Below are 23,127 nucleotides of genomic sequence, written 5' to 3' on the forward strand. Positions count from 1 at the left end.
AAGTTTCACCATCATTGTAAAGCCCTAGTTATTTTGTTGCTTTGACAGTCACTTCTGAAGATAATTATTTAATGTGATTTGTGAATCATTTACATCCATCTCTCATTTAAAGGACAACCCTGTTCCGTGAAGTGAACTCTCGTTTTAATATGGTGAAACAACTATGATTATTTTTTATCAAAAGAAACATTGAACATCTAATAGTCAAATCATAGCGTAAAAGCAAGTGAGCTATTTCTACTCTTTTAGGCCATTTTCTGGTGGTTTTTGGTGGAGAATTGAGCGGGTCGAGCATAACACTTCAACCCCGTTACCCATAGATAGACAGGCTAAAAGATGTTTTAACAATGTCATTTTTTGGGTGAAGCTTGCATTAAATTGCCACTACCTGTTGCACTACCCTGTCAGGAGGGGATTTATGGCTTTTAAGATGAAAACGCCAACCCTGTCAACCGTGTTCATTTATTTGGCACTTAATGTAGTAATTTTGAAGTTGAACTTGTGCTCTTGATGACAGAATGTTTAAAAAAAAAAATTGAAATCAACCTTTCTTTTTACCAAGTTAAACTTCTCAAAAGGCACCGAATTGGTGGAACGACCCGCAAATGAACATTTATGTCCCTGGTTGCTATACAGCATGTTCTCTGCTCTGGCTACAATTCTCTCCCAGGGAGGCAGGCTGCTTCTAACCTCAATCCTAGGACATCTCCCCTGGCTTGGGCACCCTCATGGCCCCTTCCCCCTGAGGGAGACAGGAGGATAAATGAATGTGCCTATCTGTACAGGCATGGAGGCGGAGTCTGGCCAAGGAAGAACAGGGTCATGTCCTCCAACACATTTGTTTGGCCTTAACTCTCTAGGTGATGGGCTACTGGGCCTGATTCCCACAACTGGCAAATTCAGTAAGAGTGTGTATTACATTGAGATTGTTATGAAAAATGAATGGAGGGCATTTGGAGGCCAGAATTGTGAAGTGCACACACACACACGTATAACTGAGCGATGCCCAAAACCACCACCAACCTGAACAAAGCTCAAGGTCAGCCTTGTCACACGGCATAGCTCTCATTACCAGTAATAGAATCAGCACAGGGACATATAGGATGAGGTTACACCACCTAGCTCTGTTTGTCTGGCTCAATCTGGCCTCGACCCAATATAGCACACCGCACTGTGGCTGGAGAAGAGGCTTGAATACAAAACACTAGGAGATTTGGTTAGCATTAAATATCAAACCGACTGTAATTTGAAAATAAGCCATTTAACCCAATAAGGCTGTGACTGATTCAGATTGTATGTGAGGTTGGTTCCTGGATACTAGGTGATGAAATCTCTGTGTTGGTCTGTGGGAACAGGCGTTTGTAAATCAGACAGTGTTGTAACCCCCTCTGATGTAAACCAGATGTGGAGGTGTTCTGACTCCAATGGTCTCCTGTGTCTGTGATAAAGAGTGCGTCATATCTGAGAGCCCTATAATGAAGGCCAGACACAGCAGGGGATCTGGACCCCCTCAACAGAACTCCTGACAATCCCTCTCAAGGAGGGGTGAGGACCCCCTAACCTTGTACCCCTCTGATCTCATCTCTGCGCCCCAACATTACACTGACTGCTCAACCTATGACCCCCAGCTTGAAGCAGTCTCTAACCTACAGTAGTCATAATATGGTCAGTATCCATGGTTCTCTCTCCTAGAGTCAAGTACCTAGCACCTAGTCCTCTGCACCATGTCTCTAACAATTACGATAAAATCACTGTGACCCCATCTCTGGCCCTCTCCCCCTTCCCCTCAACTGTGTTGTTCCCCCTAGAGCAGGGATTTTCAAACTTTCCTTGCCCAGGGACGCACACCCAGGCAAACTGGCAACCCAGGGACCCAAATATGTTAGCAAAAAATGTATGTCTTGTCTTATCATCAGGTGAATCATAAAAGCAGGTAGAAGTAATAGAAGTAATAGATTTGGTAGACAGTTTTATTATTTTGACCGTGCCCTGACTGTCTAGCTTTTATTTGATTGTTAGTTCTCAAAGATGGTATTATTTAAAAAATACTGTATATATAGTTCAATATATTTTCTGCATGCTTTATATGGTTTTGGTCATTACAGTTGACAATGATCCCGAAAAATACCATTTATTTTGGCAATGAAGCCATTTATATACTTCCCCAGAATCAAAAGAACAGGAACAGCTAGCATGCTAACAGTTCCTGTAGACTTCCAGTCATTGGCTAACGCTAGTTAAACATTGTCTCGTGAAACTACCTCACTTCCTTTATATTGGACGCAGAGGCATAAAAATGGTATCTACGATTCTATTGTAGCTAGCGATTGATTTTCATAAAATTATTATTTTTCACATCCTCAAAAATCACAAAAATAAAAAACGAATACAAAACATCGCCCTAGAGTCAGGCATCGGTTCCGATACCCAGGGTTCCATGCAGTTGAACCGCAAAAACATCAGCTGGAGGGTGGAATGTAAACATTATTTTAAAACAGGGTCGGCTCACGGTTCAGAACAATTACATTGCAGATGGTAAACATTTTTAAAAATCAAGATAATACACTTTTTTAAAAACCCTGGAGCTTGTTGTGTTGTAAATTCCATTCCGTGAGTGGGGAGACAGACATAGCCTACCAGCCACGCACGCATAGAGAGCGTGTGGTAGCCGAGAACTGCCCCTTGTATGTATGGTGCTAAAACGTTCATTTGTCCACACGCGTTGCCAAGTTTACTTTCCCTGGATAGCCTAGCTCACACGAAAATGTCTCCTAACTGGAGAAATAAAAAGAAAAGGTTATGATAGGGGTATATAGGCTACAACAACATGGTGGAAATAGCGCAAGTGAAATCCCCAGTTTGGATAATTATTACATTAATTCAGGCTTTAGATCAATAGACCATACGCAGGCCATATAAAGTGTAAACCGGTGCGGCTGGAACAAGTTTAAGTAGCATACTAATTAAATGTACGTGTATTTTAGCAACCTATATTTGATTCTGGGAATGGTTTATTTAAGATTTAATTAGACCTAAACTATTTTATCATCTAAACAATATTGAATGTATTTTTTGTTGTTGTTATGTCGGCTATAGGCTTTCATTAGTTAAGAAGGCAAATTAGAATTCTCTTTTTCCTCAAAGCGATTTGAGTGACGCATCGCATTGTGATCATGGCATGGTTTCCTTTTATCCAAATGTTGAATAGACATGCAACCAATTTAATTCATGCAAATGAGGGGAATAGTAATAATGGACTAATACAAATCACTATAATAAAGCCTACTACTCTGGATTCATACAAATAATTAAATTAATATGTTATATGGAGGGTAAAAGATCGGCTCTCGAAACATTATATGCGATTAGCTCAGGTTGCGGAGAAAAATCTGTCCTGATTTCTGGTTTCGGGTGGGGTTTGGAATTGATGTGGCCGACGTGGGGCGGGTGCGGCCCCAAAAACGGACCCTTGCAGGACCTTAGTTCCCCTCAGCGTCTCCTGGCTCAGACACCCCGCATCACATCCCAGGCCCTAGTTCTGTCTCTCCCATTACTCCTGCCCCCGGCTGACGTCTCCGTGTGTGTGTGTCATTACTCCTTGCCTTGCCTGACGGTTCTGGGTTAAACAATGTTATTATTAAAGTCTTTCCAGAGGAGCTTCCTGCCTCCCCTCTGTGACACCCTTACCAACGATAAATCAACCGCCCTGTAAATCACACTATGTGCGTGCATGCATGCCTGCATACATACATATGTGTGTGTTCACTGCAGCTGCGTGCTCAGACACACAGATGAAGGCGATAGTGCAGCTGTGTCTCCAGTCTCCACTAGCTGTTACCTGGAGAAGGCAGAGATGTGACTTCCACGGGGTCTTTTAAAATAACACTGAGGAATGGACAAGCCATAAATATCAGATAAGTATAACCATAACTGCCTCTACCCGCTCCTATAATGGATTCCAGGGTTTATATGGATTATATGTCTGTTTCAGTGGGGGAAAATGAGTCTGGGGTTATTTTAACTGCCAATTTTAAACATCTCTGTCAAACAAGGGAAAACGGAGACGGAATTCAGAAGTGGCTGATCTTTCTAGCATACACATTCTTCTGGCATTTCATACATCTCTTTCTCATTGCCTTTTGCAGATGTGAGCTTAGAAATGTGTAAGACTTATTAACTAGTGGAAACTGGTATATATATATGGCCTGTGTACCAGTGATGGCTGGCTCAGTTATTGTTCGTGATTGTGTTGACACCCCCTGCTGGCCTGATGACTTCACTACTGCATACTGAACTTGTTCATGACAAGCAGCTCTTCTCACTCTCTCTCAGCCTGGCGTTAATGTAGCCAGTACTGGACTAAGTCAGAGACCCCTTATCTAAGGCTGGGAATAGCCAGGGACCTCACGATACGATATTATCGCGATACTTAGGTGCCGATACGATATTATGTTGAGATTTTCACTATTCTAAATGTATTGCGATTCGATACAACAATTTAATTGGCATTTAATGTTCCAAACATATTGCTCACCATATGTCTACTGCAGAGAGACAAGAGAGAGCATGAGAAAATGAGTTTTGATCAGTCATGGAAATAAAAGTGCTGAAAACATGTTGGCTCACTATTATAAAAAGAAGATGGAGAACAAGCTGTAGGATGAAAACTTCAAACTATACTTGGAGTCAAAGTACCGACATAATATTTGTCCAAAATAATATTGTGATATTTAACTATATCAATCCCCCCCCCAATCACCATTATCTACCCCACTTCCGTGGTGATCGCCAGCTACACACAAACACATGACAAACATTGACACATTCACATAACATTGTTGTAAGACAATTGAGCGTTATTCCTCTGCCAGAAAACTTTCCAACTACCTTGAATTTTAACTATAATACACAAAAACACTATTATTGTTGGATCCAGCTGTGACTCTAGCAGGCCTCTAAGAGTAATAGACAGAGAGATACAGCGCAGCTGTCCAAGACCCACAAAAGAGCTATTGTGCGCCCTCGGCACAACAATGCAGCTTAGCGGTGCTGTGAGGGAAAACCACTGGAATCAATAGAGGATTCTAATTAGCCTACATTGGCAGGAGCGCCGCGAGATTAAACACAGGATGACGATTGGATTTCCTGCACTATCGGCTGTTCAAATTAAGTTGGTTCACAGAGTGATTGCAACAATGGCTAAAGGTCAAGACAAACAAAAGTCTGAGACTATGCAGTGTGGAAGAGATGGTGGTGGTGGTGAGGGAGGATGGACAATGACGATAAGGATGATGATTATTATCATTATTATTATTATTTTTATTATTATTACGTGCATCACCACCCTGATCATCTGCAATAAATGTCCTCAAAGAGTGATATGTGTTTCAATTCATTAACAGACCATCAGAGAAGAACAAGAACAGAGGGATGTTTTTTCCCCATTTCCTAAAGCAGTCTTGAGCCCAGCATTCCAACAGTCGTGATACAATGGAACACTGGCATGCACTAACCCTGCAGCTCCAGTAAATAATATCCCCGCAAAGCACAGACACTACAGCCCTCTGCAGCGGATCCTGTTTATGTGTGTGCAAATGGATTTTATCACATTTTGTAATAATGCTTGTAACAATTTAATCAACCTCATATAGAAAGCACTTCAAATCACTGCAAATCTGCACACACACAACCACTGGAAACCTTAATGGAGTTAGGCATGCTCTGCCTCGGAAAGTGAGCTGACCTCACGAGGCGCCACATGAAATAAACCAACACCATTATACAGATTACCTTTCACTGTTAATCTCAACATCAAATCATTTCTGGGTAACAATTAAGTACCTTACTGTGATTGTTTTAAATTAAAATGGTCAAAAAGAAACAAAAATAGCTTCTTAGCAAAGAGTAATTTCTCAAGCAAGAATTTTGCTAAGACTGTCTGGGAGTGGTCTGAATAGGGAGGGGCCAACTGAAAACTATCTGTTATTGGTAGAGAGGTTTGGAACTCTTTCTTAATGGTCTATTAACTAATTTACCACCTGATGATGTCACCAGGCAGGTCAAAACTCCATCCCACCAAAAAAGGCTGAAATTTCAGGCAGCCTTTTCAAATAGCTCTTACACTAAAAGGGCTTATTCATTTTCACAATTAGGAAGTCTGGGGGGCAGGATGGGGGACAGAGGGTGTAGATAGCTGCCTAGTGGTGGCTATTCATCAGCATGATGGGCTGGAGGTAGAAGCTATTGGCCATCTGTCAGTTTTTGCCATGATGCTCCTACACTGCCCAAGTCTGAGTGATTGAAGCGGGAAGAACAGGCCGTGACTCAGGTGGCTGAGGTCCTTGATTATTATTCCAACCTCATATAGTGTGGAAATATATATAAAACACAAGGGAAAAACATTTTTGACTGCATTGAGCCTTTAAAGAGTGGAGCAGCTCCAACGCTTACCTTCTACTCTGCCCAGTGAAAGACACAGTGAAACACTCATTAAAGACCTTACCTTTAATTATGCTCTGGCTTTGCAGTACATCCCTTGAAATGAGCACAGAGTAGGAACTTTGCGAGAAGCCGGGTCTGCAGGGGGCTTTGGACACGAGGTCTCCATTAGTCCCCTGTGAGAGGAAAGAAAATGCATTGTGAGACATCTATAAACATTGATTTGGCTGCATCTCTGTGGCCCTGAAAGCTGAATGAAACTGTTTATGTTTCGGCAGCAGCTATACGACAGAGAGAGATGACCATTGCTCCGATCAAACCACTGGCACGTGAATGTGTTCTATCTGCTCCCTGGCATTCAGGTTAAACAAAATGGGGATACCTAGTCAGTTGTACAACTGAATGCATCTTCCGCATTTAACCCAACCCCTCTGAATCGACATCCACGTCTTCGGCGCCCGGGGAACAGTGGGTTAAACTGGCTTGCTCAGGGGCAGAACGACAGATTTTTACCTTGTCAGCTCAGGGATTAGATCCAGCAACCACAATGAATACATAGTTGGTATGTCAGTGAATAAAGACAACATTAGCATCTTCAAATAATCAGGGGGGGGGGCGAGGGCATGTTTGGCCTCATACTCTCCCCATTGTTCATTCAAGGGTTGCAATAGAGGTGGTACAAATACAGCAGACATGGAAACAGAGTGTTCATATTGGTGAAAGCATTCAAGGGATTTGGAATGTGTGGACGACACACACGCACCTGCACACACCCCACTCCCACAACAAACAGAAACCCTTGGTGGCTGCAGAGCTGATCCACCCTGCTCCAGATCTACCTCCACCACCATCAAGGAGTCTGTATAGTGAGACTCTGAGCCCTATTCGATCCAAATCAGGTATCAGCTTTAATGAACAACTTTCTAGACAAATGCCAGTGCAGCAAGTAAGTTCGATTGAATGTATTGTTGAGTATTTTGTTAGACATTTACACTAATTCAACATACATTTTTTCCAATACATGAAAGTAGTTTTTATTGATCCTGTAGACCAGGTACTAGCAGATGTAATTTGGTAGGGTCCTCAGTGCAGGGGGCAGTGGAGGGATCTATGGAACAGGCTGCCATTCAGAAGAGAAGACTGGAAACAGGGGAAACCTGCATTATCTGATCCGATTTAATTTAAAAAATGTAACTGGGAATCCTGACACTAAACCTGCCAGAGGGCATAGGGAATTTAATGAGGGCTCATTGTGTGGGATAAATTATGGCGCCTCCACACCCACACAGACGACACACACACAGGACAGTTGTTGTTCTTGTTGTGTGTGTGTACGCCTGCACACTTAGGCTACACTTCAGGGTCCTTCCATGTCATTTCACCCTGTAAGCAGTCTATGGACAAGGTATGACAGCAACACATGCTTTGGTTTTGTTTACCTGGCCACTGGTTCAAATGCTAACTTTTTAGCATTTGTGGCACAAATCCAATGCAAGTCAATGGTACTTATATTAGCATTTTCGTGCTTCATATCTAAAGAATCTATAAGTAAAAATGTTTGATATTTTAGGGTGATTTGAAAATTAAGCGTGAAAATGATAAAATACAGTACCAGTCAAATGTTTGGACACACCTATGGTTTTTCTTTCTTTTTACTATTTTCTACATTGTAGAATAATAGTGAAGATATCAAAACTATGAAATAACACATATGGATTCATGTAGTAACCAAAAAAACAGTCTTGACCAACAGTCTTGAAGGAGTTCCCACATATGCTGAGCACTTGTTGGCAGATTTTCCTTCACTCTGCAGTCAAACTCATCCCAAACCATCTCTATTGGGTTGAGATCGGGTGATTGTGGAGGCCAGGTCATCTGATGCAGTACTCCATCACTCTCCTTATTGGTCAAATAGCCCTTACACAGCCTGGAGGTGTGTTTTGGGTCATTGTCCTATTAAAAAAAAAAAATGATAGTCCCACTAAGCGCAAACCAGATGCAATGGCGTATCGCTGCAGAATGCTGTGGTAGCCATGCTGGTTAAGTGTGCCTTGAATTCTAAATAAATCACATACAGTGTCACCAGCAAAGCACCCCCCACACCATCACACCACCTCCTCCATGCTTCACACAGGAAACCACATATGCAGAGTAGGTGAACGGATGATCTCTGCGTCGCACAAAGACACGGCGGTTGGAACCGAAAATCAAAAATGTGGACTCATCAGACCAAAGGACAGATTTCCAACGGTCTAATGTCCATTACTCGTGTTTCTTGGCCCAAGCAAGTCTCTTCTTATTATTGGTGTCCTTTCGTAGTGGTTTCTTTGCAGCAATTCGACCATGAAGGCCTGATTCACACAGTCTCCTCTGAACAGTTGATGTTGAGATGTGTCTGTTACTTTAAATCTTTTTCAGCATTTATTTGGGCTGCAATTTCTGAGGTGCAGTTAACTCTAATGAACTTATCTTCTGCAGCAGAGGTAACTCTGGATCTTCCTTTCCTGTGGCGGTACTCATGAGAGCCAGTTTCATTATAGCGCTTGATGGCCATCTTCTGTATACCACCCCTACCTTGCCACAACACCACTGATTGGCTCAAACGCATTAAGGAAAAAAAAATCCACAAATGAACTTTTAACAAGGCACACCTGTTAATTGAAATGCATTCCAGGTGACAACCTCAAAGCTGGTTGAGATAATTAAAAGTGTGCAAAGCTGTCATCAAGGCAAAGGGTGGCTACTTTGAAAAATCTCAAATATAAAATATTGTTTAAAAATTGTTTAACACTTTTATGGTTACTACATGATTCCATACGTGTTATTTGGCTGGTACTGTAGGTACCATTGACCTGCGCCACAAATGCTACAAAGTTAGCATTGGAAACAGTGGCCAACAAAATCAAAGCATTGGTTTCTGTCATACCTTGTCAATAGACTGCTTACAGGGTAAGGAAAGCTTCAAGTTCCTCGGCGTACACATCACTGACGATCCGAAATGGTCCACCCACACAGACAGTGTGGTGAAGAAGGAGCAACAGCGCCACTTTAACCTCAGGAGGCTGAATATATTTGGTTTGGCCCCTAAAACCCCCACAAAGTTTTAGAGATGCACATTGAGAGCATCCTGTCGGGCTGTATCACCGCCTGGTATGGAAACTGCACCGCCCGCAACCACAGGGCTCCCCAGAGGGTGGTGCGGTCAGCCGAACACATCACCGGGGGCAAACTACCTGCCCTCCAGGACACCTACAGCACCCAATGTCACAGGAAGGCCAAAAAGATCATCAAGGACATAAACCACCCGAGCAACGGCCTGTTCACCCTGCTATCATCCAGAAGGCGAGGTCAGTACAGGTGCATCAAAGCTGGGACAGAGAGACTGAAGAACAGCTTCTATCTTAAGGCCATCAGACTTAAATAGCCATCACTAGCCGGCTTCCACCCAGTTATGCAACTCTGCACCTTAGAGGCTGCTTCCCTATATACATAGACTTGGAATCACTGGCCACTTTAATAATGGAACACTAGTCACTTTAATAATGTTTAAATACTGCTTTACTCATTTAATATGTAAATAGTGTATTCTATTCTACAGTATATTAGTCAATGCCACTCTGACATTGCTCAATGTAATATATATATTTTTATTCCATTATTTTACTTTTATATTTGTGTGTATTGTTGTGAATCATTTTTAGATACTACTGCACTGCTGGAGCTAGGAACACAGGCATTGCACTTTACCCACAACAACATCTGCTAAATATGTGTATGTGACCAATAACATTACATTTGATTTTCATGTCTTTTTATAATTTGGGTGAATTATCCCGTTAACATTGAGGAAGGGGATTATTCAAACTTGTTTCACTTAATAGCAGGAACAGCATCATCTAGTGCTCAGAATCTCGTAATATCAGGATCTGGGATATGACATAAACCAAAGAACTTCAATTACTAATTTCTCTGAACAAGGGGAAAAAAAACATCACCAATTCGCTAGGAATACATTACATAGGATGAGCTGACAAGGTAAGAATCTGTTGTTCTGCCCCTGAACAAGGTAGTTAACCCACTGTTCCTAGACCGTCATTGTAAATAAGAATGTGTTCTTAACTGACTTGCCTAGTTAAATAAAGGTTAAATTAAAAGGATGAAGAAACAATACTCTGAGCCACAGCTCCAAACTGCTTGTCAGACAGAGAACTGATATTATATAGTTGTTGTGGGATTGGCATGGAGTATGGAGGGTCCATGGGTGGCTTTTGAGTATTATTGGCTAGTCTTGGCTAGTAGTATTACAGACAAATAAATACTGATTTATTTGGGGGGGGTTTTCCAAGACACATCTGAGTGGGCACGCACCCCTGCGCCCTCTAAGTGCATGACGCCTCTGTCCACTCATCTGTCACTCCTGTGGTAATGACAATGATAATTCAAGCGTACCATATACAATGCTCATGCATCTATCGTTTTCCAACAGTGCGGAATCCAGGCAACCCTCGAAAGGCACAGACAGACTGCATGCGGGGAAGACACAACCAGTATCCCACTGAGCGCTACTATGCTGGCAACACCAAGCGAGTTGGCACACCATAACGGTCCCTGATTTCCCTCTTACTGGATTGCGGAGAATGCAATCAGTTATTGAGGTTTAGGACATTTAACATTAGGCCTGTTTATACTTTTAGGATACATTTGGAGATGGGCATGACATAAGTAAAATATTTGTTTCATTGGAGTTGGTCCATAAAAGAAACGAGTTAGGGATAGGCAATGCATTAAACGAAACATTTTCATACTATAATAGCCTTCTGCCGAGTACTACAGTTGCGTTGCAGCGTGGCATTTTTGCCTGTGTCAAGACAGCCTATTAAAATAAGGAAATAAAAAAGATTAAATATCCAGGAAATTAAAAAGAGATGCAATAATAGCCTATGTAAGGCTATACACCAATATTCGCACTCCATCTAGAGCTGCGCGCGGCATCAATTTAGTCAGAATTTGATGGAGGGGTAATGCGCCGAATAAAATAATTTCCTCTAGCCTACGCTATGAACTAATATACATTATAGGCTCATTTGTGTTGAGAAAACGGAAGACAATTCGCATTAAAAAGTATTGTAAGTCTCGTTGGGGGAATAAAGATAGAATATAAAGGCTCACGTTGCGCTTCGAGAAGAAATCACTTGTGTTGGAGAACAAAGTAGCCTTAAATCGAAATAGAATCGACACCAACAAGTTCAGGATCAACCCCAAAACATTGTTACTGCCTCTGATGCTGTGCACTCTGCAACACTGTCCGCAGCATTGGAGCGCAACACTTCCGTAATGTTACTGAAAATGTTGAAATCTCACCCAAAACGCGGCTTGTTGTAAGGCTGATGTCAGCAAGAGAACGAGAGCAGTTTTCATCGTTGCAAGCGAGCAGAGGCTGCTTGAGCTAGAAAAGGCGACACGACTCGTATTTCTTCTCTGGTAAGTGTATAATTTCCCCGCGCCGTGTGATAGCTGGTACGTCCACCCCTGTGCTCTGCACTTGCAGTGGTGAGCTCTTCAGAAGTAGAAAGCCCGTCCCGACTTCCCTCGCTCTCTCATCTGCAGGTGAAGAGCGTTGCTCAGCTCAGCAGCACCAAAGCGCTAGGCAGCGAAGCCAGCGTCACTCCAACCCCTCCTATCGCCTGGCGCCGGAGAATCCCACTTAAAGACACACAGTGGAGAGGTGGTTAAAGCGAACTGGCTGATTCCTCGGCTATTACACGTAATGGTGGCTGAGAGTTCGCTCTGTTACTACCATGAAGGGTGAGGTATGGCTGTGTAAACTACTTTAGTTACTCTTCCGATGCTACTATTGACTATGGCCATTCTCCATTTGCATAATATTGCAGGTTTGTGTGGCATTCAGTGGCAACCCGTCATTAAGGGCTGGTTGGCTTTGAGCCATACCTGTTTAGCGAAAATAATTTGTCTGTTTTGCATGTTGTTTTGGCATTAATACATGTCACGTATCAGTTTGCAAACAATGTAAAAACATATATTTAGTTAATAAAGCCGCACACAAACATGGTCTCTTTCGCTTTCTTGAGTAAGGCAGGTGTTTCAGCCTGGCTCAGTGCTTTCTGTGGTGGAGGGGCACCCAGCGAAAAAGACAAGAGAGTAGACGTTGGTAATATTCTCTAGTTGAGCCAATACGTCACCGCAGAATCTACAGGGAGAGCTAGGCAGTTCAAGCCCCCTTGGGTGCTGTCATAGATTTACATTAGAAGTACCCATCCAAGAAGACTCAAGGTCATTGGCCACAGATAAAATGACGTCAAATCACATATGTATCGTAGCTTTGAATGGACTGATCATGTCAACATACAGCAATTAGCTGCGACGCACCTACAGTACCTCAACACCGGAATCAAAAACTCTGGTTTCATGTCAAGTCAAACAGCAGTTACCTAGCCATCTTCCACCTATGCACTGTTTCTAGTGATGTTACTTTTGATACCGGAGCTACAAGGAATGTGTCGAAATCGATAAGACGCTAACTTCGAAGCAGTGTTCCGATGCGCGTATCACTTAATCCGAAAACGTCATTAACGACGCCAGACGCCTCATTTGATCAAATGCATTTTCAAACGGTGTGTTGCAAAATGCAAGCTCCCGATGCTTTCTACAAATATATTTAGTTTTTTGTACAAAAAGGTTTTCCTGACTAGTAGCTTAGCAGGTAGAGCAGGGAACTATGGAACATTCAGGGACGTGAGGGTATAAAGTCGAATCCCGTTGAAGATTTAAAAAAAAATGTATGTGAAACCAAACTTTCTGCACTGTTGTTCAAATAATTTGTTTTATTTAGTATAGTATAAGCATCTGTCTTAGGCATCCTAAATAATGCCGTAAATTCAGTTTTTGAAAAATAGTCAACTTCAAGGCAACAAAGGGAAGCATGATGTAAGATGCAAACCTGTTCCAACTGATTATAGGCAACTAAAGCCAACCACTTGCCACAGAGTTTCGATGAAAACAGTGGAGAAAAAGAACATATATCTGATAATCACACACTGCTACTTATTGCTGACCAGCAGATGTCACTAATGTGCATTGTGAACAGATAATGAAGCTTAGAGTAATGAACTGTTTTTCAGATAATTTGGTGAAAGCACCAAAGCCATCAGAAAGCCTTTGTTTCCCATCACTAGCTGCTTCGATGCATGGTCCTAAAGCCAGCCCATACCTCTACACTTCATTTGCCTTTTAATCAGGATTGGAATGATTTTAGTAGTCTATTTTAAATTGTTGGTGTTGAGCTAGAGTATGGCAATTGCCTGGTGTGTGTGAGTGAGGTACTAAATAGGTAATTACAGTTATACTCTAAAACGTTAACTCTAAACAAACCATCACAGTAACCATATAGCCTAATGTTACATTAAAATATTTAAATGGTACAGATATGATATCAATGTGTGTGTCCACCACTGGCCGTGTGTATTGGTGTCCTCAACTTCCTCCTAAGGTGGCATTTACTGTATAATAAAACACCTTACCTTCGCCACTCAGGTCTGTGGGCCACTAACGACCCTGACATTGAGCTCTCTCTGATTGACAGGTCACTCTCCATATCTGAAAGGTGCAGGGCTATGAGACAATGGGTTAATCCCATCAAAAGCAGAATGAGTGTACGTTAGCGGACACCTGCTCAGCCAATTTCTCTCCCTCTGACACGCAGGCTTTTTACCACCCCTTCCCTGTCATCTAAATCCTCTGGCACTGAGGATGAGCTACGTCTATGACACTCATATCACTGGGCCCTTTTACTATCTTACTGCTGGTGTGACGTGGTTGGGATCGTGTCCTGTCCTGTTAAATGTCCCAATTTGACAGGCTTGGTTGTTGATCTCTGTGTGTGACCGACACGCTATTGAACTAGGGTTGTCTTCTGTCAAGCCTGTGTTAGCCCACTGAGCTAAAGCCTAGGTATTAGTTGGGGGAGCTAACGCAATTCTTCAGATCTCAGGCACACTCACAAAGATGCCACACTTATCAAGTTCTGTCAGGAAAAGCCAGCCACTGTCATCCAGCAGAACCAATTTTTTTCCTCACAAACAACACTTACCTGCTAAACTCCCTATTGTACTGCTCGAGGGGTAGTTCATTATGTAATTTTATACTATTCAAAACACTTCAGTAAACATGGAGACATCCTGGGCTTAATGGCAGATTGAGAGAGTAGTGGAGGCATTGCTCTCAGTACTCAGTAAGCACTTTCTCGGGTTGAGTCGCCCCAGATTTACTCATAGTAATGATGCTTTCATTACCCAGCCCACCATTGGGATGCTAGCCATGTCTCACACACACACACACTCACACACACACACACACACACACACACACACACACACAGACCTAGCTGGAACTGACTAATTAGGCAGCAATTCAGTTTCCCTTTTGCGTCTCTCTCTCCACTCAACTTGGAGCCCATTAATGCAAATTACATCCAAACACCAGAGACAAGAAAAAAAAGAATGTGAAAAAAAGTAGTTCTAAACGAAAGTTAGATTTATGATAAAGAAACAACTGTGGTTTAATCTCTATTCCTCTTTTTGTCTCACTTTCTCTCTCTCTCACTCTTACACACTGACCACAGCTGCTGCTTGCTCTCCATTCACACCCTCCACAGTGGTATCTGTTAATGGGTGGAGAGTAAAGAGAGCAAACAAGTCAACACAGTGACACTTCCATGGAAAAGCGGATACCGTCAGAGGAGAAGTAAGAATCAGGATATGATCCCATCCATTTCTCCTCTGTTCCTTGCCCCAGGCTTTCCTTCTTTTGCTCAGTATCCTGTGTCCCTGCCTGGGATTGACCCAGGGCTTGCTCAGACCCGATGATGGATTCAGAGACTAGTGGACAGCTCTGGAACAAGCACAGGGAGAAAGCAGGGAAATTCCAGGCATGGGGCAACAGCCTACGCCATTGTTCGATTTCCCACTTTTGATGGATATACAGTAGAAACAAATCCATCTGGATAACCTTAGCATCAAAAACATCGCACCCAATCATACTGAGACAATATAAAACCTGACCTCATGGGGTTAAGAGAATATTGTGGAGTCCAGAAAACATTGAAAGGTCTACATGGGGAGGTGAATGTGGGTTGGTAGGGGAGTGTGACATTGTGTCGTTGTTTTATAATCATATTTTCCTTAGCGTTATGTGACTAATTTAAGTTGTATAGTGACATGTGTCATAACAATCTGTCATAACTGTCAGACTCCTTTACCACATGTTCCTAAAAGCATAACCACACATAAATACACACAAACATAAACCAGCAAACACCCATACTAAGAGACAGACATGCAGTCAATATTATATTAGCCTTCCTCTATTCTCCTCAGCATGGCCAACCTGTCAATCACATTGCTAGCTCCTCTCCACAGTCAGCCATGTCCGTTAGTATAGGGGTCCTGTCTGTCTGTTTAGCTGTACAATAACCCATTGGCTGTGTCACAATCGAAAAAGATGCTGCCTTTTGAGGCATTTCTAGGCAGGACGTCAAAATTGGCAAGTCCCAGTCCCAAGGTACCTTAAAATTCTGGCTTCTAAGGTGCCTTCATTTGGGCTATCCCATAACACCATGCGGCGCAGAAAAAAATAAATAAGGAATAACTTTGCGAAATGTAAAGTATGTATAGTGTTTATTTATTCACCAAATTATGTTAAACTGTTCAATAATATTACTTTCATATGCATTTTGAATTCAAATCTTGAGCAACTGGTGATTATCAGTCCTTTGCCAAGCTAGCTTAGCTCATGTCGGAGTTGGACGCTATAGCTAGCTAGCAGGCGATCTTATCCTGCTCATCAGCTGCTTAGAGATAAACAACTAACGTTAAACTAACTAATTGTAGATTCAGCAGTGTCATTTGTGAAGACCCGGACAGTTTTTTAAATCATGAATTGGTGAACTTCCTAGCCAACTATTTTTTTGGACTAGTTAACCTAACGTAGTAGGCATTAAAGAAAACACCTGCGCAGAGTTCCCACATCCAGTTTTCAGTAGTGATGTGCAGGTCACGAATGATTCGTTCTTTATGAAAAACTATTTTTACTGACTCGAGAGTCAAGATTTGTTTTTCTGAGTGACTCGTTCATTTTAGTCGTTCGTTTGACCTGCCAGTGCTGCCCGCCAGTGGTGCAAAAATATTTAAGTAAAAATTGTTTAAAGTACTACTTAAGTCGTTTTTTGGGGTAACTTTACTAATTCTATTTTTGACAACTTTTACTTCACTACATTCCTAAAGGAAATAATCTACTTTTTACTCCATACATTGCCCTGCAACCAAAAGTACTCATTACATTTTGAATGCTTAGCAGGACAGGAAAATTGTCAAATTTAGGCACTTAATCAAGAGAACACTTGGTCATCCCTACTGACTCTGGCCTGGCAGACTCACTAAACACAAATGCATCTTTTGTAAATAATGTCTGAGTGTTGGAGTGTGCCGCTGGCTATTCGTACATATTTTAAACAAGAAAATGGTGCCATCTGCTTTTAAATGATTTATATTTTTACTTTTGATACTTAAGTATATTTTAGCAATTACATTTACATTTGATACTTAGGTATATTTAAAACCAAATGCTTTTAGACTTTTACTCAAGTAGTATTTTATTGGCTGACTTTCACATTTTACTTTCTATTAAGGTATCAATACTTTTACTTAAGTAGGACAATTGGGTACTTTTTCCACCACTGCTGGCCGCATTGAGTCCTACAGCAGGATTAATACACGAGCTGCATCCCAAACACTTAAAAGACACACCCTATCCCCTCAGCCATCAAATTAAGTGGACTCTTCTGATAACGTATCATGACGTCTGACGAGTATACACTTGCAGGGCAAAGGGTGAGGGAGGAAGGAATCATTTTTAAATGGACCGCCCTTGCCTGGAAATTCGTTCATCCCGCGATGATTGTGTTTTCAGCCATCGGTAGTTTGTGGATGTTTTATATGCGCTACAGTCAATTATGATTGCATGTCTACTTACATTAACTATATAATTATAAATATACGCCTACTGTATAACTAGCAAATTAATTAGCTAACTGACGTTAGCCTGCCTAGCTGGAACTTCTGAAGGAGGAACATTTTTTATTTCTACAATTTTCAAAAGCTAGCCAAACAAAAACATCATTACTTTTACGAGACGTGTTTGTGCTGTCATATGCAATAGTAGCACAATTTATAATCAAGATGATGATGGGGATTCCTCCAAGGGCATAAGGCGAGGGTAAGTGGACGAGGGTGTGTCTTTTATGAGTTTGAAACGCAGCCACGGTCTTCCGGCTCAGCGGCTCCAGAGACTTGCTCCGACCACCAACTAACTGTCTGTCATATGTGCACAGTAAAATAGATCATGAGCATAGAGAACAAACATTTTAGAACTGATCATTTATTACATAGTACAAAAATGACAGTAATTAATTATTTAATGTTATGATTGACACAGCTTTGTAGAAAGAAAACATACACAGCCTCTGCTCAACAAACTCAAGAACGAATGGTTTGGTGGGGCTGCAGTTTGCGAACGGATGTGCTTATCACTTTCACGGCAGTCAAGCAATGCATTCCGGCAAGAGTCGTTCACAATCTAGTCTACAATCTAGTCCGACCTCGTTTAAAATGTATCACTAAATACTAAACCAACAAATGTACTGTACATTGTTTAATGCACACGTTTCAGTCACAAATGACCACTCCAATAAGCCCTTTATGGTGAACGACATGTGAACGAGAGTCTCAGAATCATGACTCTTTCGATTTTTCAGTTCATCGGCCCCCTGTAGGTGGTCCTGCGTGCTCTTAGTAACTCAAATTAACGAAATGAGAAGGAAGATTCATTCTTTTGACTGAATGAGCCAAACTTCCCATCACTAGTTTTCAGCGGATGTCACGGGTGTCGTAGTGATGAGACCAAAACGCAGCAGGTATGTGTATGCTCATCTTGACCTTTAATAAATTCAAAATGAACACCAAAATAACAAAAGAACGAACGATCAACAAAACAGTCTGGCAAGGCACATGGCTAAACACAGAACAATCTCCCACAAATGACAAACACACCCTAATATATGGGACTCTCAATCAAAGGCAAATAGACAACACCTGCCTTCAACTGAGAGTCCCAACCCCAATTAACCAAACATAGAAACAGACACACTAGACTAAACATAGAATACATGAAAATCAAACAGTGCCCAAAAACCCCGGAATACTTAAATCAAATGCCCCTTCAACAAACACACCACCCCGAACCACATACAACAAATACCCTCTGCCACGTCCTGACCAAACTACAATGACAATTAACCCTTATACTGGCCAGGACGTGACAGTACCCCCCCCCCCCCCCCCTAAAGGTGCTAACCCCGGAAGCACCTCAAGAATAACAAACCCCCCCCCCCCAAAAAAAAATCCCCCTAAACTAAAGGGAGGGAAGGGAGGGTGGCTGCCGTCACCGACGGCACATGTGCTACACCCCCCCTCCCCAACCCACCTATGCAGGTGGTGGTATAGGCTCCGGCCTATTGTCCTCCAGAGTGCCGACCGACCCGATCAGCCTCGGACCGTAGGCAGACTCCCCCTGCTCCGGATCAGGGCAGACCTCCACCTCTCCACCCTGTATGCAGACTCAGCAATTAAACAGTTAACCTGTTGGGGATAGGGGGCAGTATTTGCACGGCTGGATAAAAAACGTACCCGATTTAATCTGGTTACTACACCTGCCCAGTAACTAGAATATGCATATAATTATTGGCTTTGGATAGAAAACACCCTAAAGTTTCTAAAACTGTTTGAATGGTGTCTGTGAGTATAACAGAACTCCTATGGCAGGCCAAAACCTGAGAAGATTTCAAGCAGGAAGTGGCCTGGCTGAGAAGTAGTGTTTCATCTTGGCTCTTTTTATTGAAGACTCAGGATCTGTGCAATAACGTGACACTTCCTACGTCTTCCATAGGGTCTCAGAGCCCGGGAAAACGTTGAACGATATCGAGGCAGGCTCTGGCTGAAACACTTTATCGCTTTTGGCAAGTGGCCACTCAGAGTACTATGGGTTTAGGCGCGTGCACGCTTCGACCGAATGGTTTCTTTTCCTTTGTCTGTTTATCTAAACGCAGATTCCCGGTCGGAATATTATCGCTTTTTTATGAGAAAAATGGCATAAAATTGATTTTAAACAGCGGTTGACATGCTTCGAAGTACGGTAATGGAATATTTAGATTTTTTTTTGTCACGAATTGCGCCATGCTCACCACCCTTATTTACCCTTTCGGATAGTGTCTTGAACGCACGAACAAAACGCCTCTGTTTGGATATAACGATGGATTATTTTGGACCAAACCAACATTTGTTATTGAAGTAGAAGTCCTGGGAGTGCATTCTGACGAAGACAGCAAAGGTAATAACATTTTTCTTATAGTAAATCTGACTTTGATGAGTGCTAAACTTGCTGGGTGTCTAAATAGCTAGCCCTGTGATGCCGGGCTATCTACTGAGAATATTGCAAAATGTGCTTTCACCGAAAAGCTATTTTAAAATCGGACATATCGAGTGCATAGAGGAGTTCTGTATCTATAATTCTTAAAATAATTGTTATGCTTTTTGTGAACGTTTATCGTGAGTAATTTAGTAAATTCACCGGCAGTGTTCGGTGGGAATGCTAGTCACATGCTAATGTAAAAAGCTGGTTTTTGATATAAATATGAACTTGATTGAACAAAACATGCATGTATTGTATAACATAATATCCTAGGGTTGTCATCTGATGAAGATCAAAGGTTAGTGCTACATTTAGCTGTGGTTTGGGTTTATGTGACATTATATGCTAGCTTGAAAAATGGGTGTCTGATTATTTCTGGCTGGGTAGTCTGCTGACATAATCTAATGTTTTGCTTTCGTTGTAAAGCCTTTTTGAAATCGGACAGTGTGGTTAGATTAACGAGAGTCTTATCTTTAAAATGGTGTAAAATAGTCATATTTTTGAAAAATTGAAGTAATAGCGTATCTAAGGATTTGAATAACGCGCCACAGGATTCAACTGGCTGTTGAGTAGGTGGTTGAGAGGTTAAACCCCAAACCCTTGCCTGGTCTGTTTGGTCTGGGTTTATTTTAGTGCCTTATTTCAAACAGAATGCATGCTGGGCACAGCAATAGCAACACTCCCAAACATCAGAGACCCTCCAGGCACTTATTGATTCCCTCCAACCACGGCCCAATCCTAACCCAGGAGGAGCCAATGCCCAAGTCTCATCACACAGTGCTACAGGCGTCGCCGTAGTTCCTCCAGGGAATCTGCATCGGGAACCCAAGATCCCAGCCCTGAGCGGTATGACGGCCACCCGGGAGGATGCAAGGGTTTCCTCACTCAGTGCTCTCTAATGTTCGAGCTTCAGTCCTCCTCATTCCACACCGACCGTGCCATGATTGTCTACATGATCTCTCTAGTCTCGGGCAAAGCCCTACCTTGGGCAACAATGGTGTGGGAACAGCAGCCACCATCCTGCAGCTCCATATTAGCCTTCACTGCAGAGCTGCGACAAGTCTTCAACCACACAGTTGGCAGACGAGAAGCGGGTAGCCGACTGTTCAACCCCCACCATGGGGCCAGACCAGTGGCTGACTTTGCCATTGAGTTCCGCACCCTCACCGCCGAGAGTGGGTGGAATACTGATGCACTGGTCACCGCTTTCCACCAGGCTCTGTATAACTCCATCAAGAATGAACTGGACGCTCAGGAACTGGGAGAGGACCTCGAGTCCCTGATAACACTGGCTATCAGGATTGCCAGAGCACCCCAAACCCCCAAGCCCAGCATTGAGGAGCCCAGGCAGCTGGGACACACACGTCTGAGTCCATAGGAATGTGACAGGCGTATGCGCGACGGCTGCTGCCTCTACTGCGGAGGTCTCGGCCATCTCCCTTCTACATGCCTAGAGTTGACGGGAAACACCGGGGCTCACCAGGACAAGGGGAGACCCTGACGAGCTGTGCAGTTACACCCCGCAACCCTCCATTGAGACAAACGTCAGCACCACATTCAAGCCTTCGTGGGCCGCGGATAATTTCATTGACCAAGACTTCACCAGAGAATTACAAATCCCCTGCGTGAAATGTCCCATCCCTTTGCAGATTCAAGCCCTCGATGGATGTCCCATCGGCTCTGGCCAGGTGGAATATCAGACCAAGCCCATTCTACTGCAGGTTGGGGTGAACCACTCAGAGACCCTCAGTTTTCTTTTGATCACTGCTCCCGAGAACCCCCTTATCCTAGGGTACCCCTGGCTAGTGCTACATAACTCACTATTCTCCTTTGCGGCACCTTAAATGAAATGTTGGTAAAAAAAAAAGCCAACTCGGCTCCTTCATTTATTGAATCAGATGGCTCATTCATCACAAAGCCCACTAATATTGCAAACTACTTTAATGACTTTTTCATTGGCAAGATAAGCAAACTTAGGGATGACATGCCAGCAACAAATGCTCACACTACACATCCAAGTATATCGGACCAAATTATGAAAGATAAAAATTGTACTTTGAATTCCGTAAAGTTACTGTGGAAGAGGTGAACAAATTATTGTTGTCTATCAACAATGACAAGTCTGACAATCTGGATGGAAAATTACTGAGGATAATAGCAGATGATATTGCCACGCCTATTTGCCACATCTTCAATTTAAGCTTACTAGAGATGGTGTGCCCTCAGGCCTGGAGGGAAGCTAAAGTCATTCCGCTACCCAAGAATAGTAAAGCCCCCTTTACTGGCTCAAATAGCCGACCAATCAGCCTGTTACCAACCCTTAGTAAACTTCTGGAAAAAATGGTGTTTGACCAGATACAATGCTATTTCACAGTAAACAAATTGACAACAGAATTTCAGCATGATTATAGTGAAGGACACTCAACAAGCACAGAACTTACACAAATGACTGATGATTGGCTGAGAGAAACTGATGATAAAAGGATTGTGGGGGCTGTCCTGTTAGACTTCAGTGCAGCTTTTGACATTTATCAATCATAGTCTGCTGCTGGAAAAACATGTGTTATGGCTTTACACCCCTTGCTATAATGTGGATAAAGAGTTACTTGTCTAACAGAACCCAGAGGGTGTTCTTTAATGGAAGCCTCTCAAATATAATCCAGTTAGAATCAGGAATTCCCCAAGGTAGCTGTTTAGGCCCCTTGCTTTTTTCTATTTTTACTAATGACATGCCCCTGACTTTGAGTAAAGCCAGAGTGTCTATGTATGCAGATGACTCAACACTATACACGTCAGCTATTACAGCGACTGAAATGACTGCAACACTCAACAAAGAGCTGAAGTTTGTTTCAGAGTGGGTGGCAAGGAATAAGTTAGCCCTAAATATTTCTTAAACTAAAATCATTGTATTTGGAACAAAACACTCACTAAACCCTAAACCTCACCTAAATCTTGTAATAAATAATGTGGAAATTGAGCAAGTTGAGATGACTAAACTGCTCTGAGCAACCCTAGATTGTAAATTGTCATGGTCAAAACATTGATGCAGTAGTAGAGGAGAAGTCTGTCTATAATAAAGCGATTCTCTGCCTTCTTAACAACACTATCAACACGGCAGGTCCTACAGGCCGTAGTTTTGTCGCACCTTGA

At 42.5% G+C, this 23,127-nt stretch overlaps 1 protein-coding gene across 1 annotated transcript in view; it reads right to left on the reverse strand.

The window, feature by feature from the left end:
• Positions 1-12,121, reverse strand: part of LOC106571924 (cadherin-4) — a 395,713-nt gene extending 383,592 nt beyond the window's left edge. Inside the window, exons 1-2 of the mRNA XM_014145495.3 lie at positions 11,800-12,121; positions 6,503-6,614 (exon numbers count right to left, since the gene is read on the reverse strand). Of these exons, the coding sequence (XP_014000970.2) occupies positions 6,503-6,614; positions 11,800-11,856 (169 nt within the window). The 5' untranslated portion in view covers positions 11,857-12,121. The remainder of the gene's footprint in view (positions 1-6,502; positions 6,615-11,799) is intronic.
• Between the last annotated feature and the right edge of the window lie 11,006 nt (positions 12,122-23,127).

Source organism: Salmo salar, chromosome 15 (genome assembly GCF_965601325.2).
Source record: "Salmo salar chromosome 15, fSalSal1, whole genome shotgun sequence".
Classification (NCBI taxonomy): domain Eukaryota; kingdom Metazoa; phylum Chordata; class Actinopteri; order Salmoniformes; family Salmonidae; genus Salmo; species Salmo salar.